Here is a 27199-nt window from a genome sequence, read left to right as displayed (position 1 = left end):
GTTATTTAAATTTGAATGCAGAGAATACTTTATTAACTGATTACAGTTTTGATGACCAATTTTAAACCGTAAGTAGTGTGGGAAACATAGTGGGGGACATTAAGGCTGAGCCATATATATAGACAAATCTGGATACTGATATTCTGTACATTTAACCTCTGCTTTTTCTTTATACATCTTTTATTCAGTGTCTGAAATTATTTAATAGAGGAGGAAAAACCAAAAAAAGCTGGCCACTAATTTAGTCTTATACCTGGAATGAAATTTCGCATGGGTTTTTGAATGCAGTGTAAATTTCAGTGGAGATCAAACAGATTTTTTTTTTAACCATACTCCCAATGGAGTGTTTAAGTATAACTGGAGTTTGTTGCTGTTACAGATTTGTGCAATTATTTTTCTCTTCCAAAAACGAGCAGTAGACCTCTTGTGTAAAGGTTAATCTATTTAAGATAATATTAAACTTACCTAACAGGTTGGGAAATCAATATAAATTAAGTGCCTGTGGTGTGTATCAGTTTTCCTGCTCTAAGCAACCCCTATCATTTAAGTGGACATACTTGCAATTTTACAGAATTAGACTGACTTTTCAACAAAACCCAGAAAAAAAAATTAATTTACTATTCTTGCACTGTGAGCAGTGCTCCTACACAATGTGATAACTGTTTTCCATTTGTACAACTCCCTTTTGTAAAGCTGGGCAACACATATGAAAGAAAGACAGACATCAATGGTTTGTGTTCTGAAAGATATTTCAGTTCTTTAGTTCCAGTCACTGAAGGAAGAGGCAGAGGCAAGTTTGAATTATCCCAGAAAACTGAACAATTGGTTTTATTTGGTGTCTTCAAGATGCTTCACCTTCTGTGGGAGATGTAGATGATGTAGGAGAGACCATTTCAGGTTTTCGTGAAATTCTGTCCAATTCTGCCTGAACATCTGTTAAAACTGGCTTCTGACCTACAAAATAAATGTGTATCATTCAGTCATGGTTATGAAAAGCCTATAGTGCCTTCACTTCTCAAATCAGACAAATCCTAGTAATTGTTACTGTGCACTTTGGGTGCAGAGTAAAGGTGTAAGCCCAAAACCCAAAAGAAACAGAAAGGAAACTGTAGAGAGAAAGTCATATCCTTTCCTATTTCCAATTTATCAAAGCAACTTCCATAATTATATATTAATTGTCAGTATATGAAGAGTTAAAGTAAAAAATACAGAAGACTATTGACTAGCAGTTATTACTACTTCTATACAATTTTCTGTAAAACTTGTATTTGAATGTAAAAATCAGGGGTTTCACCAAGCCCAGCAAAGTCAGTTTTGTGTACTTGGTCAGCAAAATATGACACCGCTGCTTATGGGTGCACACAGACCTGTAGATGGCAAATCTCTTTCTCTCCTCACCCACTTATCTCCTCCCTAACTTGGAACAGCACAAACATTTGTGCAGCCACACTCTAACCTAATTCAAGCTCAAAACACACCACTTCCCCCCACCCTTTTGCTCTTAATTCTTACTCCTCAGTCTAGGTTTCTATCCCACTGTAGCAAGAATGGAGGAGACAATACGGGAAAAGGCAGTGCAGTATTAAGACTCCAACCTCATGACAAGTGTGCACAGCATCTATAAAGAAATGTTCTGACACGTGTAGGTTGTAGCAGTGTCCCAGCATCCTTTCTGAAGATGCAAACTAACAGGAACTATCCATAAAGCTAATTTTGGCTATTGATGTACTTTGCTGCTCTTCATTTACTGAAAGATAATACTGTATCAGAATCAAAGCAGCTAATGTTCCAACTAATAAGCAGAGGAATTTCCCAAAGCTGCTGAGGAAAAAGTAATTTTAAAAATCCCAAATTACCATCTTAACAGACAATTTTCAGATTTGAAAAATGAGTGCCACAGATAGCTCTAAATACAAGACAGCAAACATTGAGGAAGGTGAAGAGGCCACATCTAAGCCAAATTTATTAGTATTTATGGTAATTCCTTGAAAACGTAGTCCTTTATGATATTAAACCAGCTATAACCCTAACCCTTCATTTGTCGCATATTAGGAAATTTCTGAGAACTGTTTCCTCCTTAATAATTAAATTCTGTCCTTGAAGTTTGTGCCACAGCCCCAGACAGAACACTTTTCTGGAGTGCTGCCTCTGTTTGCTTGGTGTCACCCAAACCTGCTGCTGGCCACTCCCCACAGGATTTTTCAGCGGGTGCTCTCTGTGCCTCATATTGCGTCAGCTGCATTTGTTTGAACAATGTCCATATGTTGTTCAAACTGGCACTGCTGACATGGCCTACAAGCACATTAGGAAGCATCCAAACTTTGCTTAGCCAACTGAGTTTTGCACTTAGAAAAGGGAAGTGTGCGCAGGTGAAAAACATTCTACACAACATCTACACAAAATGTTAGTGGGAAGTGCGAAGTACCAATGAAACACCAGCATTGTCCCCTAAGTGCAGCATTACTAACCTCTGGGGAAGCAGGAAGGAAAGGTGTATGTGTACGCATGCTCTTAAGTAATACAGAAACATTTTAAATTGGAATAGCAAGAAATGCCAGTATAGTCCTGCATCCAGCTTTAGCACAGTCACTATTAAACATTTCTAGATTAATAATAATTATTAATCACCTCATATATACACCGCTGTCAAAAGAATATACGTAAGTATTTTTACAGGCTGTTACCAAACTCAAAGTACTCATCACATCAGAGCTAGAACACTAGTGAAAGAAAATTTAAAGCTATTTTAACAATGACAGTATTGTTAAAAAGAATCAACTTGAAATTCAGTCCCGACCTATTTAAATAAGATTAAAAGAGGCTTATGGCATAAGCCATTTTATTGGAATGATAGGAATAAAGGGAAAAAATGAGGAACTCATGTAGACACGATTCATGCTTAAACAACATGAAAATTTTTTCTTTGCTCCTCTGAAAGCCATAAAAAGGCAATACTAAAGTGCTGTGAAAACAAAAGCAAAAAACCATATAGAATATAAAAGCACATATATATAGAGCATTCAGTTAAATAATAGCAGTGTTCATTCTCCTGATAAACCATACTAACAAGAACAATACATCACTCCATTTAGATTGAGTAGATTTTTTGTCATTAATCATACCTGACTTTTTTGCTGATGGTGGTAAATTGCTGCCAGCACCTCCAGTGCCACCTCCTCCTGGACTGCCACCAACACCACCAGGGCCACCAGGAGAACCAGTTTTCTTGCTCAGGAGACTATTGAAGAAGTTAGCCAGGACTCCTTCAGATGTAGCTCCAGCTACAAGGGGAAGAAGGAAAGAAAAACCACAACACAAAACCAACACAGATTTTCTAAGTAAATACTGATTTAGTGTATTAATCAATCTAAATAAACATATTAAAGCAAGCAGGCAAAGCAATTATTTTACTTCCCCAGCTGCATTTGTGTCCTCGTAAGAAAAGGTACCTTTCATATTGGGATCAATCTTTTTTGACCCAGTAGGGATAGGTGTAACACTGGCAACATTCGATGTCACAGATCTATTTGGTGTTCTAGGAGATCCACCAGGAACTCTCGGTGAGGCATCCTATTAAAATAAAACAAAAAAAACCAACCAGCAAACCCAAAGTATAAGAATGCATGAAATTAAGCTTTTTGTTACTTCTTACAGCTCCTAAGCTTTTGTGTTTTAAATGTAGTATTCTCAATGCAACTGAAATGACACGTTAAGGTTTTGCTGATTGCATAGAAGTTTTTTCACACTCGCAGAACATTGTTAAAACTATTAACTTTAGTGTAACTAAAGCATTAGACAAGCTTTTCATTTCATTCCAATGAGAAACCTGAAAATCCATCCATTACTCAGTAATGCCTCTGACCATAAATGCATTCTAACATACAAAAAGGAAAGCCACGACCTTTAGCCCTTGCTGTCAATACAAGCTGTGACTTGCTGCGAAGTGCCATAATTTTAGAGCACTATGAGACTTTAAATACTATCCAGTTTAAAACAATTAGATCAAACAGTATTTGACAGTGCAGACAAAAGCAGCCCTCTAAATATATAAAAGCTAATGATTTTCATGTGATGATATTTAAAAATTTTATTACTAACCACTGGCCTTCCTGCAGCAGTAGGTGGTTGTTTCGCCAACTGTGACTGCAGAAAACAAACATACACATGAAGTGTTTTAGATATTACAATGACTAAGAATACAACCCCAAATTTGTATTGGGAATGTTGTTAAATGAAACTCTTGTTGTTTGTTTTATAGACAGAAAGTTACCTGCTGCTTCATAAGAAACACTTGGTCATCCTCTGCTACAATTTCTTTTTCATGAACAAACTGCAATACAAAAACATGAGCATAATTCTGACTAAAAGAAAGAAAGGTATTTTCTTTTTTAGCTGCTGGTGAATATGACCAAAACATTCAATAATGAATACATATATAAAATACTATGATTGCTGCATATCACATTTTTCGTATTTAAGACTGCTGCCTCATGATTCCATTTAGGCCAAGTTAATTAGAAGTGAAATAGAATTACCATTAACTCCTTTGTCCTGTCAGGCATAAAGCTGTAGATACATTTGTAGAAAGAGCCACTAAAAAGTTCATTTAATTGTTCAATAAAAAGAAATGAGCTAAATGGTTACAAGGCACATTCAGGAGCCTCAGATCAGTAAGAAGCATTCACGGACACACACACTCTGCATCATGCCCCTGTCTCTTTTGATTAAGGCCTCACCTCAGTATTACTTTATAGGTAACTATGGCAAACATAACTCCTCACCTGTGTTGCATTACACTGGTGTAGGAACTGGACACAGACATTGCAGATCCCAGTTCTACGCATCAAATCGCAAACACTCTCCTTCCAAATAAGCTCATCAAAAATTTTGCCCATCAAAAATTTTGCCAAGCAAGCATGGCAAATACCAATATCAAAGTTTATAAACCAGGTATGAAGTTTATAAGCATGCAAAAGGAAATATTGTCAATTATATTTTCCTTGGACACCTATTTAACATGTCTTGATATTTTCCCTAAAGATTGCAGAAAGGAGATAGTATTAGTTTTCTCTGCTAAAACAATTCGCACTTGAAAATAAGATCAGTCACAAAATTTTAGCTTTGTTAGAAAAAGCCATCAAAATATTTGCCTTCAATAACCTCTGTGTGCATGGGAGTCCACTGCTGCTGGCATTTTGTTCAAAAACCTCACATATGTTTACAGGTTGTTCTGTCAAGGCATTTTGTTAGATAGTACAGGGGAAAACACACTGAATATATGTAGAAGCTGTTTTCACATGTTTATTTTTGATTTTACCCTGTCTCAAGTTTCTTATTTTAAATACTCCAGAAGAAACAGAAAGCATTATGAAGTTATAAGCAACTCAGAGCAAAATGAAATGTTCTTAAAAAACACAAACTCAACTTGAGAAACAGGTAAATTACATTTAGGCTTTTCAATACCAAATATGTCTTAAAAGCAAAACAAGTGTATTTGTAGTCTTGAACAATGTAACAGCAGCAGAAAAAAAAGTGTAAGTTGAAGAAGAGCTATATAGAACAAAAATACATAATGATTTTTTTATTAACTAAAGAATAACTTTAAGAACAAAATAAGATTCCCCCCTCTCCCCCCATACAGTACATCACACTTACGATAAGCTGCGAGTATAGTCTCCATGAAAGAAAAACAATCAAAAAACTGACAGGCAAATAAGCAGCAAAGAAGTTAAATGCCAATACATCCTAGCTTACCTTTCTGACTGGTGGTTTTGTTATGATATCCTCAAAACTGTCATCTGCTTTTAGTGTCTGGAAGTTCTCATGCAATATTCCTATCTTCTTGTCATTATCCCAACCTGCAGGACTAGAGAAAGCATTATTTGGCTTAAAATTCTATTGCTACTCCGGGCTATTCTTGCATGCACTCCTGAATTGCACACAACTGAAAGCCAGGAAAACTGTCAGAGTGCCCATTCTCCTATGCAAACTGGTTATTGATCAGTACAAGGAGGTAGAGACTGGTTCACCATAATAGAGAAGAGGAAAATCTCTGGGCTTAACATTTCCCTTTGGAGCAGTGAGTGTTTGTAATCTTCACCCACTGGCACTCACCAAACTCCAACTCATGAGAGTATTACATGGAACTTTATAAAGCATAAACCAAAAAAGGCTCTAAATGCTGCTTTACAGTATTGCACAGATACATTCTGTAGTCACATACACGCATAATAGTACAGATAACTTACATAAATACTGCATCTTTTTCCACAACAACAGCTGGAACATTGAAAGGAAATCCGTACAACTTCTGGACTATATACTTATACACTAAATCAATGTTTTTGTTTTCTTTTACTGAAGTGTAAATAAGTGCTGCCCCATCTGAATAAACTTGTTAAAGGAAACTTAGTTCAGTGGCTAGTAAGAGATACTAAAGTAACCTTTCAACTATCAAAAAAGGGTCATCTACTTTGGACAGTTTTGAAAGGGAATACAAAACCAAAGCAAAACAGGTCAAATAACTTCCAACACTTCCTTTTGAAATAAGCTATTAAGTAATTTAAATCAGTCTTTCTTTCTTTATTTGCTTTAGGCCAACTCAGCTACTGATTTTCAAGTAAAATAAAAACTCTTCCTGCTTTCAAAGCCCCCCAGCACCAATGGTTTCACTACGATGCCTTCAAAACAGCCTTCTGCTTTTAGTGAACAAAAATTTTCATGCCATATCCTTGTATCTTCTCATTACCCTACCCTGCAACCACTGCAGCATTAACGCTAGCAGTTTCAAAAATGCCAAAGAACTTCTACTTTCCCATCTGGGTTTTTTAATTAGGGGAACAAGCTCTTACATTATACAGTGATCTGCTTTTAAAGGAAATGAAGGCAAATGAGTTTACTGTATATCAGTAACTAAAATACCAAGAGAGTGCTTAGTATTCGAGCATGGTTCAGTATCAAATTAACACATTTTATGCACAGGATTAATAAAAGAGTAATTTTTACTTCGGGATTATAAAAACACCAACTCCCCAATTTATTTCTAAATGCCTCCAATTCAACTCCTAGGAGAAAGTTATATAATGGGGTCTGACTCCTATTCAAAGAAGTTTAGAATGGAATTTCAAGTTGTACATGGCATATGCAATCATGAAGGCTAATCCCTACTAATATTTCCTATTCTTCCTCTAAACACAAGAGTTATTACAATTACCCATAATTCCATTTTGAAAAATTAGGTCTTGGAAGCCCTTTGAAGGAATTGCCATTTCAACTGAGGTCTCTGGCTCTTGAACTAATTTTTCCATCTGTCATCTGCTGTCCCTCCAATAGCATTTAAGCTTCCTTTTACCACAGCTCAAATGATGACACAATGTAGGCATGTTACTGGCATCTAAAATCTAGATCTCAGCATATCTAGCTGACTAAACAACACTAGACAGTATTTTATACACTTCTTCTAAAAAAATGAAGCTTACAAATAGCACAGCAACAGCTTCTGTGCACTCTCTCTGTACCAATACAAGAGACGTCAGAGGCCCTTGCCTATACCAATTCACACTGCTTTCCTTCCCTCATAACCTCATCCTGTGGAATTACTGAGCATGGAGGAAACTGCATATTTGGGACAAAGTGAATAACATGCCTTATGTGCATCTGGAGCAAGATCATACTTAAATGAATTATCTTGTTGTTATTTTAGGGAGCTTGTCAGCTAAGATGTGCTGTTCTGCGAACTGACTCCTAAATATGGACATGGAGGCAATAAAGAAATTCATGGTAAGGGGACATGCTAGAGACTCTTTAAAAAAAAAGGTAAGAGAAACCAGAAAAGTTTAATTCAACACTGCCCACAAAGGTAGCTGAGGCAAACTGCCAGCTACAGTACAAGAGTTGCACGCTACTTTGGTACAGATGCAAATATCCTTTTAAGCTTGTCATAATTAATATAAACATTGAATTGAGTAATTATATCATCTTTATGATGTGCTAAAGGATACATTGTAAGCAAAACCGTCTGATATGTGACTGAATAAAGTCAAAGTGTTCGTCTCTGTAGTCATGCTCTTTTTCCAGAACACTGATGGCATCACACTGTCAAAATAAACACAAAATTAATATACTGCTTTCAGTCACCTGCTAAAATAGCAGTGCTTCTACACACTCAGTTCACAAGGGGAAGGGTAAATGGAGTGGGGTGGGGTAGTGCAGAGGAAAACAAAAACCTGCTAAGATAGTTTAGAAGCACAATTGAACTTTTTTGGTCTTAATAATATATAACTGGATGTACATGCACTGGGGTCAGCACTAACTTCAGAGTTCAAGTGACTGGAACTTTTAATTCACTCTCCCTCCTCACTCCAATGCAATAACTCAAAATCTCTGTTGAAAACTTACCACTAAATGATATAATCATTTTCTACCCAAATTTTTTTACACACTGGCATTAAAAGACTGTTTTTAATTCAGTTACTAACTAGCTCTTTGAAAAGGGAGGCAAAAGCAAGGAATGTGAAAGCAGAAGAAGAAAAAAGGTGTGGGGGTGGAAAAAAGAATAGCAGGAAACTAGCAGGTGGGAAAAAAAAGTGCTGTTCAAATGAGAGGGTTAGCCTTCCAGAGAAGGAACAGCATATGTGTCAAAAGGTTTATGCCTTCCCTGCAGGCCAGCAGAGGCTGCAGATGCAGTATGCTTAATGCCAATGAGAACTGAGGAGCCGGGGGGGAAAAAATAACAAAACCAGATAAAAAACAGCCACAGGACAACCATTGTTCTCTTTAAATTCAGAATATGGTTACATATCTAACAGAAATCAAAACAGATCCCATAAACACCTTAAGAACTGATGAAAGTTACTAGTGCAGCACTTCACTGACTACAACTCCCAAAGAAGTTCATCTTCAGAAAAATATCAGAAATATTAAAAAAACCTTAACACCATTTTCAGAATATGGAGGACTGTGGAAATCAAGGAGAATTCTAGTTGCTTATTGACTAGCTCATTTCTGTGAGCAAAACCAGGTCTGAGGTATTTGTCAACTCCTTGAAAACTGGTAGAACTAAAGGAAAAGCTAATTCCAAAATAACATTAAATAATGGGTTCCAGAAGATAACCAACCTTCAATATTAAACACTTTAAAAGAGTTCTTAAGTGAGGTATTCAGAATAACTTAATAACTGTGTGCTTCCCACCCCAATCCACAATTGACAGTTACTTAAGTAAAATATGCAAAAAACCTAAAATGTGAAACAAACCTTTGTACAAACTACTACTACTGGAATGCCTAAGTTACATGTTAGTGTATCTGCACCCAGGGGTAAAATCACACTGTCATCTTTGTCTTCCTGCAATGAAGTATTTCTTCTCTGTGGAGAAGCTGGAAAATCCTCGCCTGGTTCTATATACTCCTGGAAGTCTCTTACCACTGAAAGTAAAAAAAGTTACATTAAAACATCAACTGGTTTATTATTTCAACAATGATTTCCACTGCCATTGACCTCTAGCACTGTTGATTGTATAGTACTTCTGCATCCTGGTGTTGAAAAAACGGAGCATGCACCTAGTCCTGGCTAGCTGTTGGCTCTGTCCAGCACAAGGGAGAACTAGGAAGTCTGAGATCTGCTGGATCAGCAGCTAGAAGAACATGATCAGATAAAACTGTCCATAAGGACAACATGAAACCATTTTTATTCTATCATTGTGAAGCCACTAGGCAGTTGCTACTAAGGATTACTGTTTGATCTGTTTCCTAAAGGACATAAGTTTCCTTCCATTCTTCTTGGCAAAGTTAATGGAACAGTTTGTCAGAATAAACAGAATTAAGCCTTACACAAACTGCTTAGCTGCTACTGTATACCAGGTTTTACCTACAGACCCTTTGTCCACACTTTACTCTCTGTACAGTGACTCAATAGCAGTAACAACAAAAAATAATAGAATACACAAACACTAGTTTAAACTAGCTTTATAATTAGTTAATAGCATATTAAATATTTGGTATGCTTTAAAATTATCAGATATTACTTTAAAATGTAGCAAGCAGGGTAAGTTACATTCTAACTTTCTTTTTTTCTAATTCCTGTTGCAAGTCTTTGTCATGTTCCGCTGCACACACCCAAGCCTCTAATTACATGGTCACTTAGTATCCCTGCAGTCAGGGATGCAATGTGAGGCATAAAATGTCTGTGTCTTTCACATCACACGCCCTGTTCCACACAGCAGAAACAAGGCTCTACCAAACCAAACTACTGCCTACTATTTCATGAGTAGAACATTCTGATTCAGCGAAAGAAGTCAGGCAGCAAGGCAGCTCAGCTGCATCATGCACAGGGGCAGTGAACTACACCAGAACATCTTTGCTTGTGTGTTAATCCACTGCTACCTTCACTAAACTGACTGAAGCCCTCTGAGTTCATACTTAGAAAAGCATCTGTGCAATTACCAGAGCAAGACTCATTTCAATGCTGTAGAGGAAAAATTATATTAGGTCAAGATTATTCAATCTTTCTGCAGATCTTGGAGTTCACAATAACAAAAAGCACATGCACAGGTTATCATGACAAATTGTCAAGCCAGGCTCTAACTCAAGGAATGCTGCTACTTCAATTCTAGTCCGAAGAGCTTCTGAGACCCTCCCAAATTAACTGAATGTATTTGAAACCCAGAATTCTCACCGTGATATGCCACTCTACAGCATCTTTCCTGTACAGTATCCTGCCTGTTCTGGGATAATTGCATAAATCATCCAGTGGATTCCTAAAATTTCCACTGTATGATCATAACATACTAAACTTAATGTAAATAGGGAAAGCAGTAAAAAGGAGGATTGATTTAGTATATGACAGCTCCAAAACTGTGGAATAAAAACTCAAGTCTTCCTTAGAAACACAATTTCGTTGAACACAGATTAATTCAGTAAAGAGGAAGAGCTATTTCAACCCTTCACACACATCTGTTACGTATCCCCAAATGCCTTTCTGTACCAGTTTTAGTCCTCCCAGGGTGTTTTTGAGCGGAGTTAAGCTGCTAGAACTGAAGACAAACACAGCAACATACCTCCAGAAAACTACACATGCAAACTCTCAGTAGAATTCAGTCCTGGTAGCTAGTTAAACCAGCTCTCAGGACCACTGAGCCTAACACAAGAATCTAGTAGGATCCGGTAGCCAAAAGTCAGGCAAGCAATGTTACCTCCTCCTTTTGGCAGTGTCAAGCTCCTGCCCGCCTAGCAATGCATGAAATCACATCACAACAGCATCAAAACAAGAACCAGCTCCCAGTCACGTCTGGATTGTGTCCTCTGTTACACCCAGTGTTCAGACTACTTATATCTGTAAGAATTAGACCAGATGATAGAAAACCAAAACAGACAAAACTAAATGGAGTAGCAATTTTTTTCTTGACTCATTTCATTGCTTACATTTTCTGGATTTTGTAGATTTTCTCTATTCTGTTCACTCAGTCAGTAAAGAAGCCAAACTATCAGCTGTACACCTTTGATAACGTAGACACTGTATCCATACTTTCATCCCACAAAATCCTATCCTGAAAGTGTTTGAGGGAATGCTTAATACACATGCACTAACATCCAAAACCAAACTGAAAAACACATCCAAGAGAGCTCAGCTCCTCCCACCTAAACAACTTCATGTGGATGATACGGTTCTCAAGGATACTTCCCTTAGAAGAATCTCTCTCTTAAAGGGACAAACAAAACAACTAATATTCCCCTCGCCTCCTTCCAGAGTATCTACAACTGTCACCTTACATTCCACTTCATCACAGCACAGCTACAACCTGCATTTCTAAATTAGCATAAGCACTCATTGCTTAAGAATGTACCAGTTAAAGTGCATCTTCAGACTTAAAAAGAAAGTTTAATCATGCTGTTTGATCTCAACACACAGCTTTCTCAAATGCTCTTCCTTTCACCGAGAGATGAATGGGAAAAACTCAAATTCTACTACCCAAAGGGGAATACAAAGGGTTGCTCAGAAGTAATATGGAGCTATAATGGGAGTTCAGTCAGTCAGTTTAAGAAATCCTGCAAAATCTTTGTGTTCTGCATGTTTAAAACTAAAAAGACAAGACACTGACAGAGCAACAAACACATAGTTCTGTTAACATCAATAATAATTAGGATAAAACTCTTCAAGTGGAAAGGGCCCAGACATGGCCATGCTGCCATGAATCCTCTCAACATTTACCACTTTTGGTAGCCACAGAACAGGTCCCTGATTCTCTAACTGGCTAACTACAGGAACAGTTAAGAAGCTGGTGTAGTGATCTGCCTTTAAACAAATAAATTAAAAATTGAATGCTTAGAAGTTTGGGTTTTTTTGCTTGGTGAATCTTATCTAGAAAAATACATAAGAAGACTGTAATTTCAGTTGTGTTCATTCTGAAAGTTTTTTTTCCCCCTACATTGTTATTCTGTTAGAAAGAAGTACTAGTACTGTTCATATAGCTACCTGAGACTTATCTGAAGCCAGACTTGCTTGGTAAGTTCTAATTTTAAAACACTTCCAAAGAATGAAAGACTGCAATGGAGAGATTAAATGGTGCAGGAAGCATTAAGCATATTTAAATGGATTCCCATGTATTTGCAGAATACTCACACTTTTGCTCCATTTCTTTCATTTCTTCAGGAGGAATTTTTAACTTGTCAATGTGTTCTCTTACAACACTTGCCCATTTTTGTAAAGAATCCAGTGCAGTCCAAGGTCTAGACATGTCTACTACCAACATAACTAGAGTGTCCTTTAGAGAGCTTGCCTCCATTGCAAATTTAAGAAGACCTTTGTGATATAGGTCACCATCCAAAATCCATACATTACATCTTGTTTGGTCTACAAAAAAAAGGAAGAACATTTAATGAGATTTACTTGAAACACACCACTACATAATGGCTATTGAATGTTTTTTGGACATGTAAAACGTAAGGAAGAAAGCAAATGATGTTTTATCAGTCCATTGAACATACATAATGACACAGTGAACTGCAGCTTGTGGGGAGACAAGCTCCTCCTCATTCAAACCCTAATGTGTAATGGCTGATAACTTAACATCTTTAATACATTATCTGAAAGGGAGGGTCCAGAGAGAGCATTCAACATTTCCAAAATAGTTGTTCACCATTTTTGAGCAAGATGTAACTTAGAAGAGTAGAACAGGGTGATGTAACTTAGAAGATGTAACTTAGAAGAGTAGAACAGGGTGAACTTAGCTGTCTTTTTGTGGCTCTTGGCCTGCTCACCTCTCAAAGATTGCCATCTCCCCTTCAAAACTCCATGTGACATACCTAGATAACTCTTAAGAGTATACAATGTACCTTGTCCACTCAAAAACCTGAAGAACTGCAAGGTTTTAATGATTAACAGACTGTTACTCTTCCAATTTGCAAAAGGACAATCACCATACAAATAGACCACCCCACTGTTTTTCCCCCCCAAAAATATCACACTACTACAAATTCACCAAAACTTGTGCAGTAAAGGAAGAGCTGTCGATTCAAAATTAGTAGGCTTGATATAGTTACATTTATCCTTCAGGTAAATTTTTATTACTTGTTACAGGAAGCTCTGAGAAAGACATTTAAATCAAACTCCCAATTTTCTTGAATACGGTTTCAAGTCAACTTTGAGACCAATACCCAGACATGAATTTCAGGAAAGCAGGTGATTTCAGAAAAAAAAAAAAAAAAAAAAAGGGCCTGGTTGTCTTTCTACACGTTTGGGATTTTTTTTATAGTATACACAAGAATTTCCATTTTTCTCAAAGCTTCCAGTATATCCTTATTCACACCTCATAACGCCAGGTACTGGGATATCAAACAGGATCTTAAACATACTTTTTCCTTTCTAGCCATACTTGCACCCAAGTTTTTGGGTTTTCTTGTTTGCTTTTTAGATCTCCTTCACCATTGTGCACAATTTCCTACCCATCAATCCATGACAATAGTCTTGCAGATTGTGTGCCAGCAAGACAAAGGTTTCTCTGTAGGTTTAGGATAACTACTTGCCACAGTAATTGAAATGGAAGATAGAAGCCTGGGCACCTTCTCCTCTAGGCCTGAGGAATACACATCTATTCAGAATGTTGCAGCTAAGTCTGCTTCCCTGGTCTTTTCTTTTTAGCTTTTTCTTTTGACAGGTTCCTCTCCTCCTCTACCACTTAAGTGGTCATTCACTATATCTACTGAAGAAATTACACAGACAAACTTCCTTATGATACAAATCACTTCTGGCATAGGCTGGACTCCTGCATACTATAAAGACAGAAAAACATCCCAGTCATTTCAAATATCACACTACTGAACCGTTGCTTTCAAACTGGTTTAACATATTGTTACAGATACAGACTCACCATCTCGGTCTTCATCATGCACATTTAAATACAAGTACTCCATTCCTCTTCCTTTTTTGTACTCCTCTATTCCTTGAATTTTTCCTATTAAGCTAGTTTTCCCTGCTCCATCTTCACCTGGAGAGACAGAAGTAAGAAACCACTCAGTCTTTAATCACAGTTACATATTAAAAACCACCTGGGGCAAGAAGAAAACCATATCCTAGCAGGGTGACTGAGCTCACTGGAGTTTTGAAATACAGCAGGTTTTGCCAAAACCATCCATTCTAAGTGCATGTCTCAGCTTCAAATATTTTTTCTACTTATTGATAAATGCAATTATGCCACTAACTATGCTACCTGAAATAGGCTCTTAGACCCATCTTTAAAAGGATATGCTACGGAGTAGTTAAACACCTCAAACAATTTCAGTCTTTCAGCTACAACCAAAGTAGTAACAAAGTTTTTCTAAAGTAGAATTCAATTCAGAGTAAGCTCCTCTTACAATTCAGAACTCTCTCACTTCAAACAGCACACTGAGTAAGGCAAATCTGTTACCTCAGCTTTTATGTATTGGTTTCTTTGACTATTTTCTCCGTTACAGGTCTCAAGAAACCTTAAAAAGAAGTGACAAATAGTAAACCCACTGCCTTAAAATACATGTGTCTGTTTGGATAGCACAGAGAGACAAGCTTGCAATCCAGATCCATTCACTCCTATTCTCTCCCCTCCAAAGGGATCTTGGATAACCACTGAACCTTACAGCATATGCACACTGTAAACACCTCGACTACTGTCAGAGACCCTTCGTGAAAAACTTCATTTGTAGTCATAGGTCTCAGAGTTGGAAAACTTCATGTGCGGTTTTTCCAGTTCAAAAGAGTAATCAAGCTGAATTTGCACACAAAGTAAATCATTGGTTTTTTCTCTAATTTGCAGTACGATGAGTATGTAACAGACATTAGAAAATTCTTGAAACTCACTCACAGCTTATAAAATCAAGGTTAATTCCAGGTCCCTAAGAAGCACTTTATCAATTTTGTGTCAAACAAAACATTTTTTTCCCAAGTCTCTCCTAGTGAGGGAGAGTCTAAACACTTGCTTTTAATCACATAACAAAGACAAGAGTTCAATAATTTTTACTGCTAAACACAACGAAGTTTTCCCTTTAAAGAGACCATGATCTTATAGATGTCACTATGGCTACATTAAAAACACTATAGCTATAACTACTGGAAAGAACAGAAATATCATACTTTGATAGACTGATTTTGAATTTGCTTAATATATCATCCTCAAGACTGCCACATGAAGTCTTCAATTTAGAGGATAACTTTATTTTCATATTTCACTAATGCTGGAAAACATGAGTGCTTACTCTAAGGTGTCCAGGGAATTTTACTCAGTGGAATGAAAAGGCTACTTTAAATGAAACATATTTTGAGAGAGAGAAATAAGACCAGAACTGAAGTTTAAAGTCTAGTTAAGCATAGACAAGTTAAATGAAAAATTAAGTTGTATCACTGTAACTTTTTCATAATTTAAGGGTTCATTTCTGAGCTCCTATGTTAAATCAAGATGTACATGAGCAAACAATTACAGCTAGTTTTAAATAACCATTGGAAAGCAGCACTATCTTCTAGTCATACATCAAGCTTTTCCTCTTGTAAGAATATCTTTTGAATAATTCTGATGAAGTGAAGAATTCAAGCTTCATCACCACTGATGAATTACAATTCCTCCTCTGCCCTCACCTCTGTACTTATCCAAGCTTCTTAAAATTGTCATCTACAAATAACTGAGAAGACTTTATTAGCTGCTGCTCTGACATGTTATGAAGCTGCTTTAACTTCTGCCAAAAATGTCTGTATGATTCATTGTGCTATTTTACTTTTCTGAATTGGCAGCTTCAATTAATTTGTGCCAGCAGAAGGCTCAACAGGTAAGACAAATCAAAATCTGTTATTCCTTTTAATGAGGGGTTGCACTTAAGAGCTTTCTGAGTTTCTCAGAACAGCTGACTTCCAGATAAGTTCTTTTGCATACTAGAGTTTGATTCACACAGGTGACAATAAAGATTTCAACTTACTAAAGTTTCCCAAATTCAAGCATCTCCTGTGAAGTGTATCTTCCAGTTCTTAAAGTAGCTACATCAAGTCTAAAAAACACCTGCTGTTGTAAAAAGTTCTGCACTTGATAAAAGATACACTGAAACAGTCTAAACTAAAACATGCTTACACAGATGCTAATATCTAGGCAACTATTGTTACAAAGTGCTTATGCTATGCAATATAGACAAAGTTGAAATACACATCCCATAAGCCCCTTACTTGTCATGGCTCTGTGTTACGTCATTTCCTCTCCACCCCTGTATTTCCAAAAGCCTAAAATAAATTGGAGTTCAATACCGTTAAATTAATAGCTTATGGCAAAATAAGAACTGGAATTTTATTTTCCCCTGTACACTGAAAGAAGTTTTACCAGTAGAGCACAAGACAAGTTGATTTGATGTAAAATTAGTACCTCTGGACACATATGCACACACAGTAGTAATTTCAGCTTTCCATCACAGAACTACTTGAATTTAATCTGTTCCATGAAGAAGCCTTCTACTCTCTTCTCCTTAGCAAATATTCACCCATTTCAAAACATCAGGATCAGGCAGGTGGATGGCTGACATACATAACAGTGCTGTACAAGTTACTGCATGCAGAGAGCAACGCTCATCTTTCACTAGGGAAAGCCAGAATGACGCATCAGTGAAGTCTGAAATTAGTAATACGTAAACCAACTAGTTTACAAACAGTATGACCTACTTGCAAGGGTACAAGATAGCTGCCTAGCCAAATGTGCCCTATTCCATAGGAGAACCAGACTTCTTGACATATTTAAGCCAAATTAGAGTCAGTATTATTTAAAAAGCTGTGAGGAAGTAAAAACAGGACTATCGTTTATGACACAAGGACCTCCTCCTTTTTGCTCAAACAATTGATCGTAAAAAGTGAGGAAAAGATAACTGTCTTGGCCAAGAGAACACAGAATTGTAACAGAGTAGTTTGGGTTGAAAGGGACCTTTAAGGGTCAGCTAGTCCAACCCCACATTAGTGTAACCCAACATGCTAAGACTTGAGGTTTCATCTACCTCTACTTTCTATGTGTAGTATGTTGCGCACACCTTTTGAAATCATGACAATTGCAAATGTATTTGTATCCATGTTTTTGTTTTTTCCCAACCTAAAGTCTTCAATAAAAACCACTTGAAAAGTCAAGACACTTTGAATATACTGAGTTATGCTAGGAAAGAGCAGTAGCAGATTTTTGCTTTGTAGCTACTCTTCAGCAAGAATATCAAAACAAAATCTTAAACCAGTGTTTATCTAAAACTCCTAGGTAATTATTAGAAATCTCGTTATCAAATTAATTCTAAGTGCTAACTTTTAAGAGTTCTCAAAACTCTAACATTTTATTGTAATGCCTTTAGTGTGTTCAGAATCTTCTCTCCCCCTAAGAGGAGAGGGAAATAGATGTGAGGAAATTAAAGTCTATTAGCTGTTGGAGGTTTGATGGACAATGCACAACATATTAATACAATTAGCATTAATTGCTACCTGGGACATACATAAAAGTATATATGTTTAGAAAAAACGTCAATCACAATACATATATATACACACAATATATGGCTTTTCAAATTACAAACTTTAACACATTTAACATATTTACCTTTTTTTGTTTGTCTCTGGATATCTCTATAGTATACAAAAAAGTAATGCTGCTTAGTTTCAGACAAAAGGAAAATTTCATATTCCCTAGGTTCAAACATCACTGCGCATTAATATTATGAAACAGAACTTTTTTTCAAGTGCTACTGAAGCAATATATAAAAAAGAGCCTTATGCATCTTCAAAAAGAATTATCATCATCCTCCACTTCATTTCAGAATTTTAAGATGGAAAATCCTGTAGCTTCTTCTTTATTTCCAACTGTGGGATAACCAAATTAACAACTGACTTCGATATATAAGCTCATGGAGCAAAACATCTCTGACATAGCATTTTTGATAGAGTATTTCAACGTAGAATAAAAATCAGGTAGATTCCGCATCCTTCTTTTGGAAATAACATAAAAAGGCCTCCTTTTCCAGAGTAAATACTAAAGAACAAAAGTTCTCCATTATACCAAACTGCACTCACACATTAATACAACAGTGAGGAAACAGAAGTGATGTTTCTAGCAAGCAGTGCTATGCAGCAAAGCTGAACACAAGTAAAAGAGAAACGACAGATTTAATTTTGCACAAAAGTCAGGCTAGGAAGCAATTGAAACAAAGCCAAACCAATATGCTTACACACAGTATTTCACTGTCTTGTTAACAAAATGGGAAGTCTTATACTTAACTAAACAAACGCTGTTGCATTTTTATCCACACACTGCTACTATTTCACTCCTTTGAAGAGCTTGAGTTTGGGGTTGTGAAAGCTCCTCTGTCCAAGGTGCTACTCTGTCCACAAAACAGATTTTGACAACATCCTTCTTGTTGCTGCCCCCAAACATACAGGAAACTGTAATAATAGAAACCCTTTTCCCAGCCTCCTCCCTTCTCACTACTCCAGGCAAAAAGCATGTTTACTGAGCAGAAAATCAAGATTCACTACATGATCTGCCACAATGCAGAATTTAGCAGAATGGTCATCCCCAGACAGGAAGGGTGGGGCAATGAGGTGAATGAATCTCCTTCTGCAAATGCAGGCCAACAGGCACTTATCTATGTCCTGCTACATCAGCTGTTAAGCCATAAACTATTACATTAGAGAGGACTTAGGCTCTCTGTTAAAAGAACTTTGAACTTTTCAAACTTTCAATTAACATTTTGAAATTCAAATTATTTACTACTCATGCTATTTCCACATTTCTTTCAGTTTAGAAAATGAAAACAGAAGTAGAATTTCACTGGTCCTATAACAAGACATTTCTTACTTGTCACAGAAATGTGTACATGGAAGAGCAATCAATGTGTTATCTCCAGGACAGACATGAGCTTTGACTGCCTGTTTAAATTGTTTCTCCATTGTAAAGTGTCCAGTGTGTTTAAAATATGTCAAGGCAAAGAAGAAAGAAGTAAACATTTCTTTTGTGTCATCAATATTGGTAGCTTGCCCCACTTCAATCCACGACTCTGATTTTTTTTCAACAGTTCTTTGAAAAACCCTGGATGCCCTTACTTGTTTGTAATCTATAATCCTAGTGTTTCCTTGATGGGAGTTTTTCTTTAGCATTTTAAACCCATCAATTAAAATTCAGGTTGATATGGGAATTCTACAACTCATCTCTAAAAGAACGTGTTCAAACAAGGCCAAGCAAAACTAGAAGTAATGGTCCTAATTAACATCTTCTGCACACCACCAAGAATACTTTCATGAATTAGCTTTATACTTTTTATAATGCAAAAGACAGCGTCTGGGTAGAACAATTCAGAACATCTAGTATCTGTAACATAAAAATATTGAATATTTTTATTAATAGAAAAAAATCTATCTTGCTTAAATATGATAGAATAAAGCCATCAAGTCTAAACATGAGTTATTGAGTGGGGTTAAGATGCCTTCCCGGAATCCCAGAGCAATCACTATTCCACACCACATGGAACGCCTGAACCTGATATAGTGGTATAGAGACATAAGGTTCTTCCTACTAGAACCAAGCACATGTGTACTATAACTATTTTCAAGATAAAATACTTGTCACAAGCTAATAACTGCCTTTTCTACAGCTGCATATTAGTGAAAGAGGCTTGTTTACACATTCCATACTAATTGAAGAATGTCTTTTACAGAACAAGACCAAAATAATCAGAGTAAGCCAAATTTAGTTTCCTTACAGAGAAATAAGAACAAAATTAATTATGCTGATGAGAGCTTTCTCTACAATCCCTCAAACCAATATGGAACTTCACAAGAAGTAGGCCATAACAAGACTACAAATAACTTGTCACTAAATTTTCATTTACTCATTGAGTAAAAATTTTCTTCTCCTCCAAGTTTGTTTTACTCTGCCAGGTAAGTCTTTCCCCTCACACACAATTCACACAGTATATTTGTGGCACTGAAAAATTAAATAACTTCTCTGAGGAGCACCTTAATTGCACTTCTGCCTTTCAACATGACAGAAAGCAGATTGCAGACAACTCTTCCAGCAAATCTTTTGCCATCTCCTGCACCACAAGAATACATGGCCTGACTGTGGAAACAGGTACAGCAGTAAGCGTTACCTGTGCTTGGAGAGACCCGCAGTCAGAGAAAGGCAAATATTGCAGAGACTTCTACAGTGACTACGGACAGTATCCACTCCTGCCTCAATCCGTCTCCTTTAACATAGCAGGAAGTTGTCTCGTGTATTTTATCCAGGTTCACTACCAAAATAGAATAATCCCATGTTACTATCCACAGGACACCTTTCTTGGTACTCCTGCCATTAACCTGCCTGGAGAACACAGCAGCACAATTCCTTTCACTGTTCTTCACCTTTGGAGCTATTTCTGAGATAGATCCAGTAACCAGCAGCACTTCTGACAATGAAGAGACTAACTTAAATAAATGCAATTCAACAATTTCAGAACTTTCCACGCTGTTCTAAGTGACTTCTACTACACAGCATCCATGTAATTCTGGATTTTTGGCAGGGTATTATAGCAGGAAGGACACAACAAAGAAGTACTACTTAATTCTAAAAAAATGTATCTACAAAACAAGCAATTAGAATTTTATCTAGGTCAATGCCCCATCAAAACAATTGACACTTTAGAAGCATAACTCTGCTGACCTAAACGCAATTTGACTACATTTGGGAGGCTTTCATTGCCTGCAGAAGGTGAATTAGTTGCAAGAAGAGAATGAAAAGAAACCCTCTGAGTTAACTTCTGCAGTACTCATGAATTTAAAATATTGGAGATTAATAATATTGTATGTATGAATATATATGGCAGTATGAACAAGCAGTATTTTATCAGTTTCAATGATTAAATTATAACAATGAAGCTGTCAGCTATTTGAACAGGAAAAAATAAAATGGAAAACTAATTTTTATAGTGTTCAGTACAAATTTAATTAAGCAGTTTTTACATCCTCATGAAAATTTGCTGTATCAAAACTTAATTTTCAAGTTCTTTATATTCAACAGGTGCACTAGAAGAAAGCAGCAAGCTAAGATATGAAGATGTATTGGGAATGGCTGTTATAGCAGAAAAGCGTACCTCACAGAAAAGTGTACCTCTAAATTAGCTGTGGATTGTGCTTCTTCCCAAGCATCCTGGACAGGAGCACAGCTCCAAGATTCAAACAAACAGGCCTAGCCCTGGGAAGTGAGATGTGTGGGATAAAGAGAAAATGTGGACACGAGGCAGTTAAATTCCCACTGCCCTTTAAACTCAAAGCTTTTATCATCAAGTGGAGTAAAATGCATAAAAAACCCAAACCCATTAGTGATTCAGTAGAAGCATTACTGGGCAATACAGACACAGAGGGACATACGAGTGTCTCCGGATGGTTTGAAACTGTAAAAATTGTAGGCAAAGAATATATTGTGCTTCAGAGACACAGCAATGTATGAAATACAAAGCCAGATAGAAAACAACTATTCAATTCACTTGCCAGCTGGGAGCCTGTGTTCTGGTGCATCCTGGAATGACTTTGAACATTACTGCTTGAATGCATGCTGCAGTTTATTGGATAAATGATTAGTTCAGGTCTCTGAATCCAAGCCTTCACACATTCTACAGCACTGTGGATTCCATCCATAATCTGCAGTGGTGAGTTGTCAGCTGCCCCCCTCTACTCCACTCGCTGATATATCAGAAGGGGAATGAACAAGAGAGCTCCCAGTTATACACATCAGTTTTCTCATCACAAAAACCATCTCCTGTGATCAACTACCTTTATTACACAAGTGAGCAGAAAACAGTCCAGGAGAAGAAGAAAAAAAAAAAAAAAGAAAAAATGAAGCAAGAGGAACAAAAACACACTGCTTTTGCTATCTGCAAAAAGTAGCTAGAAATGTCAATGAGAGCACCTGACTTCCTTAAGAAGGCATGTACATTTTACATTTTCTCCTGGTATAGTCTGCTAAACAAGATAACTGTAGCCACTATGACAAAACTGCCTAGGAATCAGAGCATAAGGGACTTACAGTAAAGTTTAGAAAGGCCTGTGCTTTTATTTGTTCATACAAGAACAGAAAGATAAGAAGCTTTCATGCCACATGTGGTACAAATCAGAGCTTAAACTTTAAAGAAAAATAGTTATTGAAAAAATGTCTGCAAGTGAAACAACTTTGGAGAAGTAAAACTGTAAGACAATTAATTTTGGGCTGATTTTGAGCAAATTATTACCAACATCATATGTTAACCTTCACTTCACAAAACTATGTGCCATATCTAGAGATTAACATTTGGCATTACAATCTCCTTTAGTTATGTCTATGTTAACTCCAACTGCTCTCCAGGTTCTTAAAAATGAGATGTTAACACAGCTAAAAATAAATACTGAAATAACAGAATTAGCATGCCAGACACAGACAGGTTCCCAGAACAACTAGGCATACAACTATATGCACTATTTGAAAAATATAAACGCTGTAGGCAAATTAGAAAACCTGTCCTAGCAAACAAAAGAACACTACATGGTGGGTTTTTCCAGTTGGTTTTTCTGGGTGGGGCCATGAGATGTAGGAGGCTTAAGGATTTTTTTTTAATGCAGTTTGTATTGAAAATAAGCACTCATTTGTTACTATCAATCATGTTTCATCTGGCAAGTTTTGACCAATATGACTGTTTCTACAGCAAGTATTTGCCTGCCACAAATTGAGTGAAAACCATCAAGATACTGGTCAGCTTTACACCTTTTGCTTAAAAGTACTGAAAGTATAAAGAAGCTGGAAATAATCATGGCAAGAAGTGATCTGTGTTGTAACAGAAGTTAGTACAAAACTATCTAAAGGAACAAAGCTTGAACATAGAGGAAATGTGAGATAACAGAGAAACTGCAAACACACAGCTCAAGAATCCAAACAGACAGAACTTCACATACTGAATCTGTCCAATATAGAATACATAAGACCTCTCCTTTTCTTGTGCCAGTGTGCTTCAGGAGCAGCATCATGACTTACAAGTCAACAAAGATTAGGTATTCTCATAAAAAACATGGCTGTGGTCCTCACTGGCCAGTCCTCAGATCTGATGTTCTTTTTCCTAAATACATGCCAAGTTTAGGGTTTTTCCCCCCCTGGTCCCTGAAGGACCAAGGCCTTCTAGAAGACACAATTTCTAAGCAAGAATTGGAATTTCTTCTATGAATCTGCACATTTTTCAAAAAATGCATCAGTCAAATAAAGGAAAAAAGGTATTACATTCAGTCATTCTATAAGCTGCACATAAATGGTAAAAAAAAAAAAAAAAAAAATTATATACAACAGGTTGAATAGCAAAGTGAGCATTTGGAAACAATCTATGATACGCTTTCTAGCTCTGCAGGAAGCAGTCTCCAGTTACTGAGCACTAAGGATTACCTGACTACGAAGAGAGAGGAAAAACAAAGAGTGTAATCTTCTTGACAAGGATCACAGCTTGAAGAAGAATCTTCCAACTTCAACAAGGACAATCATCCAATTTAGTTTCAAACTGTCACATAAAAAGCTGTCAATTGTTATGAAACCTTTCCGTTGTTTAATATCACTGCAACTTCCAATCTCAATATTCTACTTAATTACATAACATACAAAGCAACAAATTAAAGGGTAGTAAGTCTTGTAAGAGCTTCAGAAGACCATCCTATCATCCTTGCAGTTTTCTCCTTCTCAGTCAGTTTTAAATAACCACTCAGCTTATCAAAACAGGAAGAAAAGGATCACAGTGATTGCTTTAGGATTATGGAAAGGAAAAAAAAGCCTAACTCGAAAAACCTCAAGAGGGTATAAACCACAAGACTACGCAGAACCATAGTGTGCACAGAGTCTGCATTAATGTCTTTGATGAGTTTTAACCCTGTTTTCAAATATTAACATGGCTCTTTCTGGGGACAGAGAGGTTGGCAAAAGGAGTGGAAGCGGCAGCTAGTTCTAAATCCATACACTTGGATTCATTATGTTGCCTACTGGTAATAGTATTTAATAGTCTTTCAGAAAAAACCAAACAAGCAAAAAACCCCCAAAAAACAAGAAACCCACCACACTAATAATAATAGCAATAATATATTCATACACACACACACTTGAGAGCATCCATTTCTCTCTCTCCTCTAGGAAGCTTTTGATTTTGACGTATCATTTTCCTTCTTTCCCTCAACAGTGAATTGCAGCTGGGTGTCTCATTACCGCCCTATCAAAGTCCCCTTCCGCACCTCTCACCTTGTCGAGGGCCAGGCTGGACTAAGGCCCTGGGTGGAGATCCCGGGGCGGCAGCGCTGCCGCTGGTGCCGCCACGCTGGGTGCGAGTGGGCAGTGCCCGCACGCCCATACGGCCCTCCCCGCCCTCCGGCCCGCAGGCAGCACCGTCATTGATGCCGCTCGGGCCACGGAAGCAGTTTTTGTGCCCGCATGACACACCGCAAGCGCCGGCAAGCGGCACCGCCGGCTCCAGCGAGGGAGGGCTCGGGAGCCGCACGTCCCCCTAAGCCAACGCTCACGGGGGAGACAGACAATAAAAGCTCCCCATCCAAGCATTCTCCAGCTATGGAGCCAGGGTGGGGGAAGGACCGTGAGGGTATTATGGCGAGGTACCTACGATGAGGGGCGTATCTAAAGCATCTGTGGACACTGCATCTCCAAAATGAAGCAAAGCCATGCAAGGGAGGAAGCGGGAGGGTTAAGACAGCGCCTTGCCACCGATCACCCCTCCCTTCCCTTGGGGCTCTAAAGAAGGGAAGCTCCAGGCGCCCAAGAGAGGGCTCAGGAGCCAGCCTGTGTGCGGCGGGGATGGGAGAAGGATCGGGATGCTTTCCTCAGCCAGTGTGCGGAGGGGAAGGCAGAAGGATCAGGATGCTTTCCTCACCCAGCAAGAGGACGTTCTTCCCCGAAGGCAGCTTAGAGCGGGAGCGCGTGGACACCTCGCTGAGGATGCAGGACCTGGCGCGGAGAGACGACAGCGCTTAGGAAGGGTCTCCCGCTTCCTCCCGGTCCCCACCCTCGCCATCTCCTGGGGATGGGGGGGGAGAGGGGGGGCTACGGCATGAGGGGCGGGGGGCAGGGTAGGAGCTGCCACTGCCAAGGGGAGGTGCCCCCGCCCCCCCGCTCAGTGACTGAGAGGGACTGAGCGCCAGCGGGGGGATTATCCAGCCCCCTTCCCCTCGCCCCCCGCAGGGCACCGAGGCGCTCCGAGGGCGGCGGCGGCGGCGGCCAGCGCGCCTGGGTCCGCGGGGCGGGGCGGGCACTCACCAGAGGTTCTGCCCATCGTCCTCATCGCCGCCCGCCCGCAGCTCCGCGTTGTTGTTGTTGGCCGTGGCCGCAGAGGCGGCAGAGGAAGCAGAGGAAAAGCCGGCAGCCGAGCCAAGCCCGGAAGAAGAAGAGGAGCCGAAGGAGCCGGCTCTCCCCACCACCGCCGCCATCTTCGCTGCTGCCTCCTCCTCCCTCCCCTGCCCCGCCACCTCCCCGGGACGCGGAGCGGGCGGCGGCGCCGCGGCGCCGGCGGGGACCCGGATGTTGGGGGGGCGGGGGCGGGGCCGGGGCGGGGGCACCGGCACGGCCGCTCCCCTCAGCCTCCTCCCGCGGCCGCCCCGCGCATCAGCGAGCGGCTCTCGGCTCGGCTGGGCTGCCTCCAAAGTCGCCTTCCTGTGCGAGGTGTTGCTGTGGGCAGGGGGCTGCGCTGTGCCGCTTGCTCCCCGGGTAGCCCAGCCCTGAAGGAAGCGCCTCGCATCCAAGAGAAGTAAGTGCGGCTCAAGGGCAAGATGTGCCTTTTGGGGAGGACAGGGTGGTCATCCTATCCAAGAGGCCTCGTTAATTGGTCTTCGCTCACGAGTATCGCTTGAGAACTCGGAAAGGATGGGTCACATCACCATCATTTGAGCAGCTCGGCTGTGGCTGGAAGTTCCAGAAGAAGCAAGCAAGCGTGCCAGCCCTCTCTTTATATGTTTCCTAGGGTAACACATGAATAATTGTAAATTCTGTAAGAGTTCAGTGGGTGAGTTTTGTCCCTTCAGCGGAACTCAGAGAAAACCTAACACAGGGGACGTTTCCTTGTGTCCTCTCTTTCAAACAAAGGATGCACGTTCCCAGAGACTGGGTATACGGAAAGGTATTGGCTGTATTAGCGACTTATGTGTGCCAGCAGTTTGTACTTTTATTTTTCTTGCTGCTGTGTTGATTTTATTTTATCTGGAAAACACTAATTTTAAGTAGTATTTTTAAACAGGAAAAGAAAAATCTGTTTTTTTTTAGCCATGTGTTTCTCTTAATGGCTTTCTGTTGCTTTGCAACCCAAAATATAGACATTTCTTTCACGTGCTTGTTGTTTTAGTAGCGATCGGATGTTGTAACATGTAGGTCACTATTCATGAAAGTGTATTTCGTTCAGGTTCTTCAGGTATAAAATAAGTGAAACCACGGTAGCCATATGCTGAATTAGAGGTATCTGTCACAACAGATGCACAGTTATTGATCAGAAGTATGTTGTTGTGCACAGAATGTAGGTGCAGAAGACAGGCAAAGTTTTGGTGTTGATGCATTATCCGGTAAACAGGAGCCACTGAATAGAGGAATGCTGCTGAAAAGCTGCCAAGAAAAAACACTTTCTGCATGACCCTGCAAGGCCTCCTTATGACCTGCTGCAAACTGCCCTCACCTATTATCTCTGGTATTTGTCACTGTTGGGTCAA

At 38.8% G+C, this 27199-nt stretch overlaps 1 protein-coding gene across 1 annotated transcript; it reads right to left on the bottom strand.

Annotated features, from left to right (window-relative positions):
- On the bottom strand, positions 1 to 25974 carry DYNC1LI1 (dynein cytoplasmic 1 light intermediate chain 1). Its single transcript, XM_039549158.1, has 13 exons — positions 25764 to 25974; positions 25381 to 25454; positions 14364 to 14480; positions 12617 to 12847; positions 9254 to 9423; positions 8001 to 8094; positions 6249 to 6384; positions 5755 to 5866; positions 4271 to 4330; positions 4099 to 4143; positions 3450 to 3570; positions 3123 to 3281; positions 1 to 954 (listed from the first exon to the last, which is right to left on the bottom strand). Exons 1-13 carry the CDS (start codon positions 25931 to 25933, stop codon positions 842 to 844), a joined length of 1602 nt encoding a protein of 533 aa, XP_039405092.1. The 5' UTR covers positions 25934 to 25974; the 3' UTR covers positions 1 to 841.
- Between the last annotated feature and the right edge of the window lie 1225 nt (positions 25975 to 27199).

Source organism: Corvus cornix, chromosome 2 (assembly GCF_000738735.6).
Source record: "Corvus cornix cornix isolate S_Up_H32 chromosome 2, ASM73873v5, whole genome shotgun sequence".
In the NCBI taxonomy this organism is placed as follows: Eukaryota; Metazoa; Chordata; class Aves; order Passeriformes; family Corvidae; genus Corvus; species Corvus cornix.
The sequence above is the reverse complement of the archived record's forward strand: the minus strand, read 5'-3'. Positions and strand labels throughout refer to the sequence as shown.

Excerpts from the sequence above, each read along its gene's own strand:
- DYNC1LI1 (XM_039549158.1), bottom strand. The coding sequence starts at position 25,933 with ATGGCGGCGGTGGTGGGGAGAGCCGGCTCCTTCGGCTCCTCTTCTTCT. Across the intron at positions 14,481-25,380 it reads GAAGAACGTCCTCTTGCTGG|GTGAAGATGGAGCAGGGAAA; the intron begins GTGAGGAAAGCA and ends CTGTCTCTCCAG. Across the intron at positions 5,867-6,248 it reads GAAAAAGATGCAGTATTTAT|TCCTGCAGGTTGGGATAATG; the intron begins GTAAGTTATCTG and ends TGCTTTCTCTAG.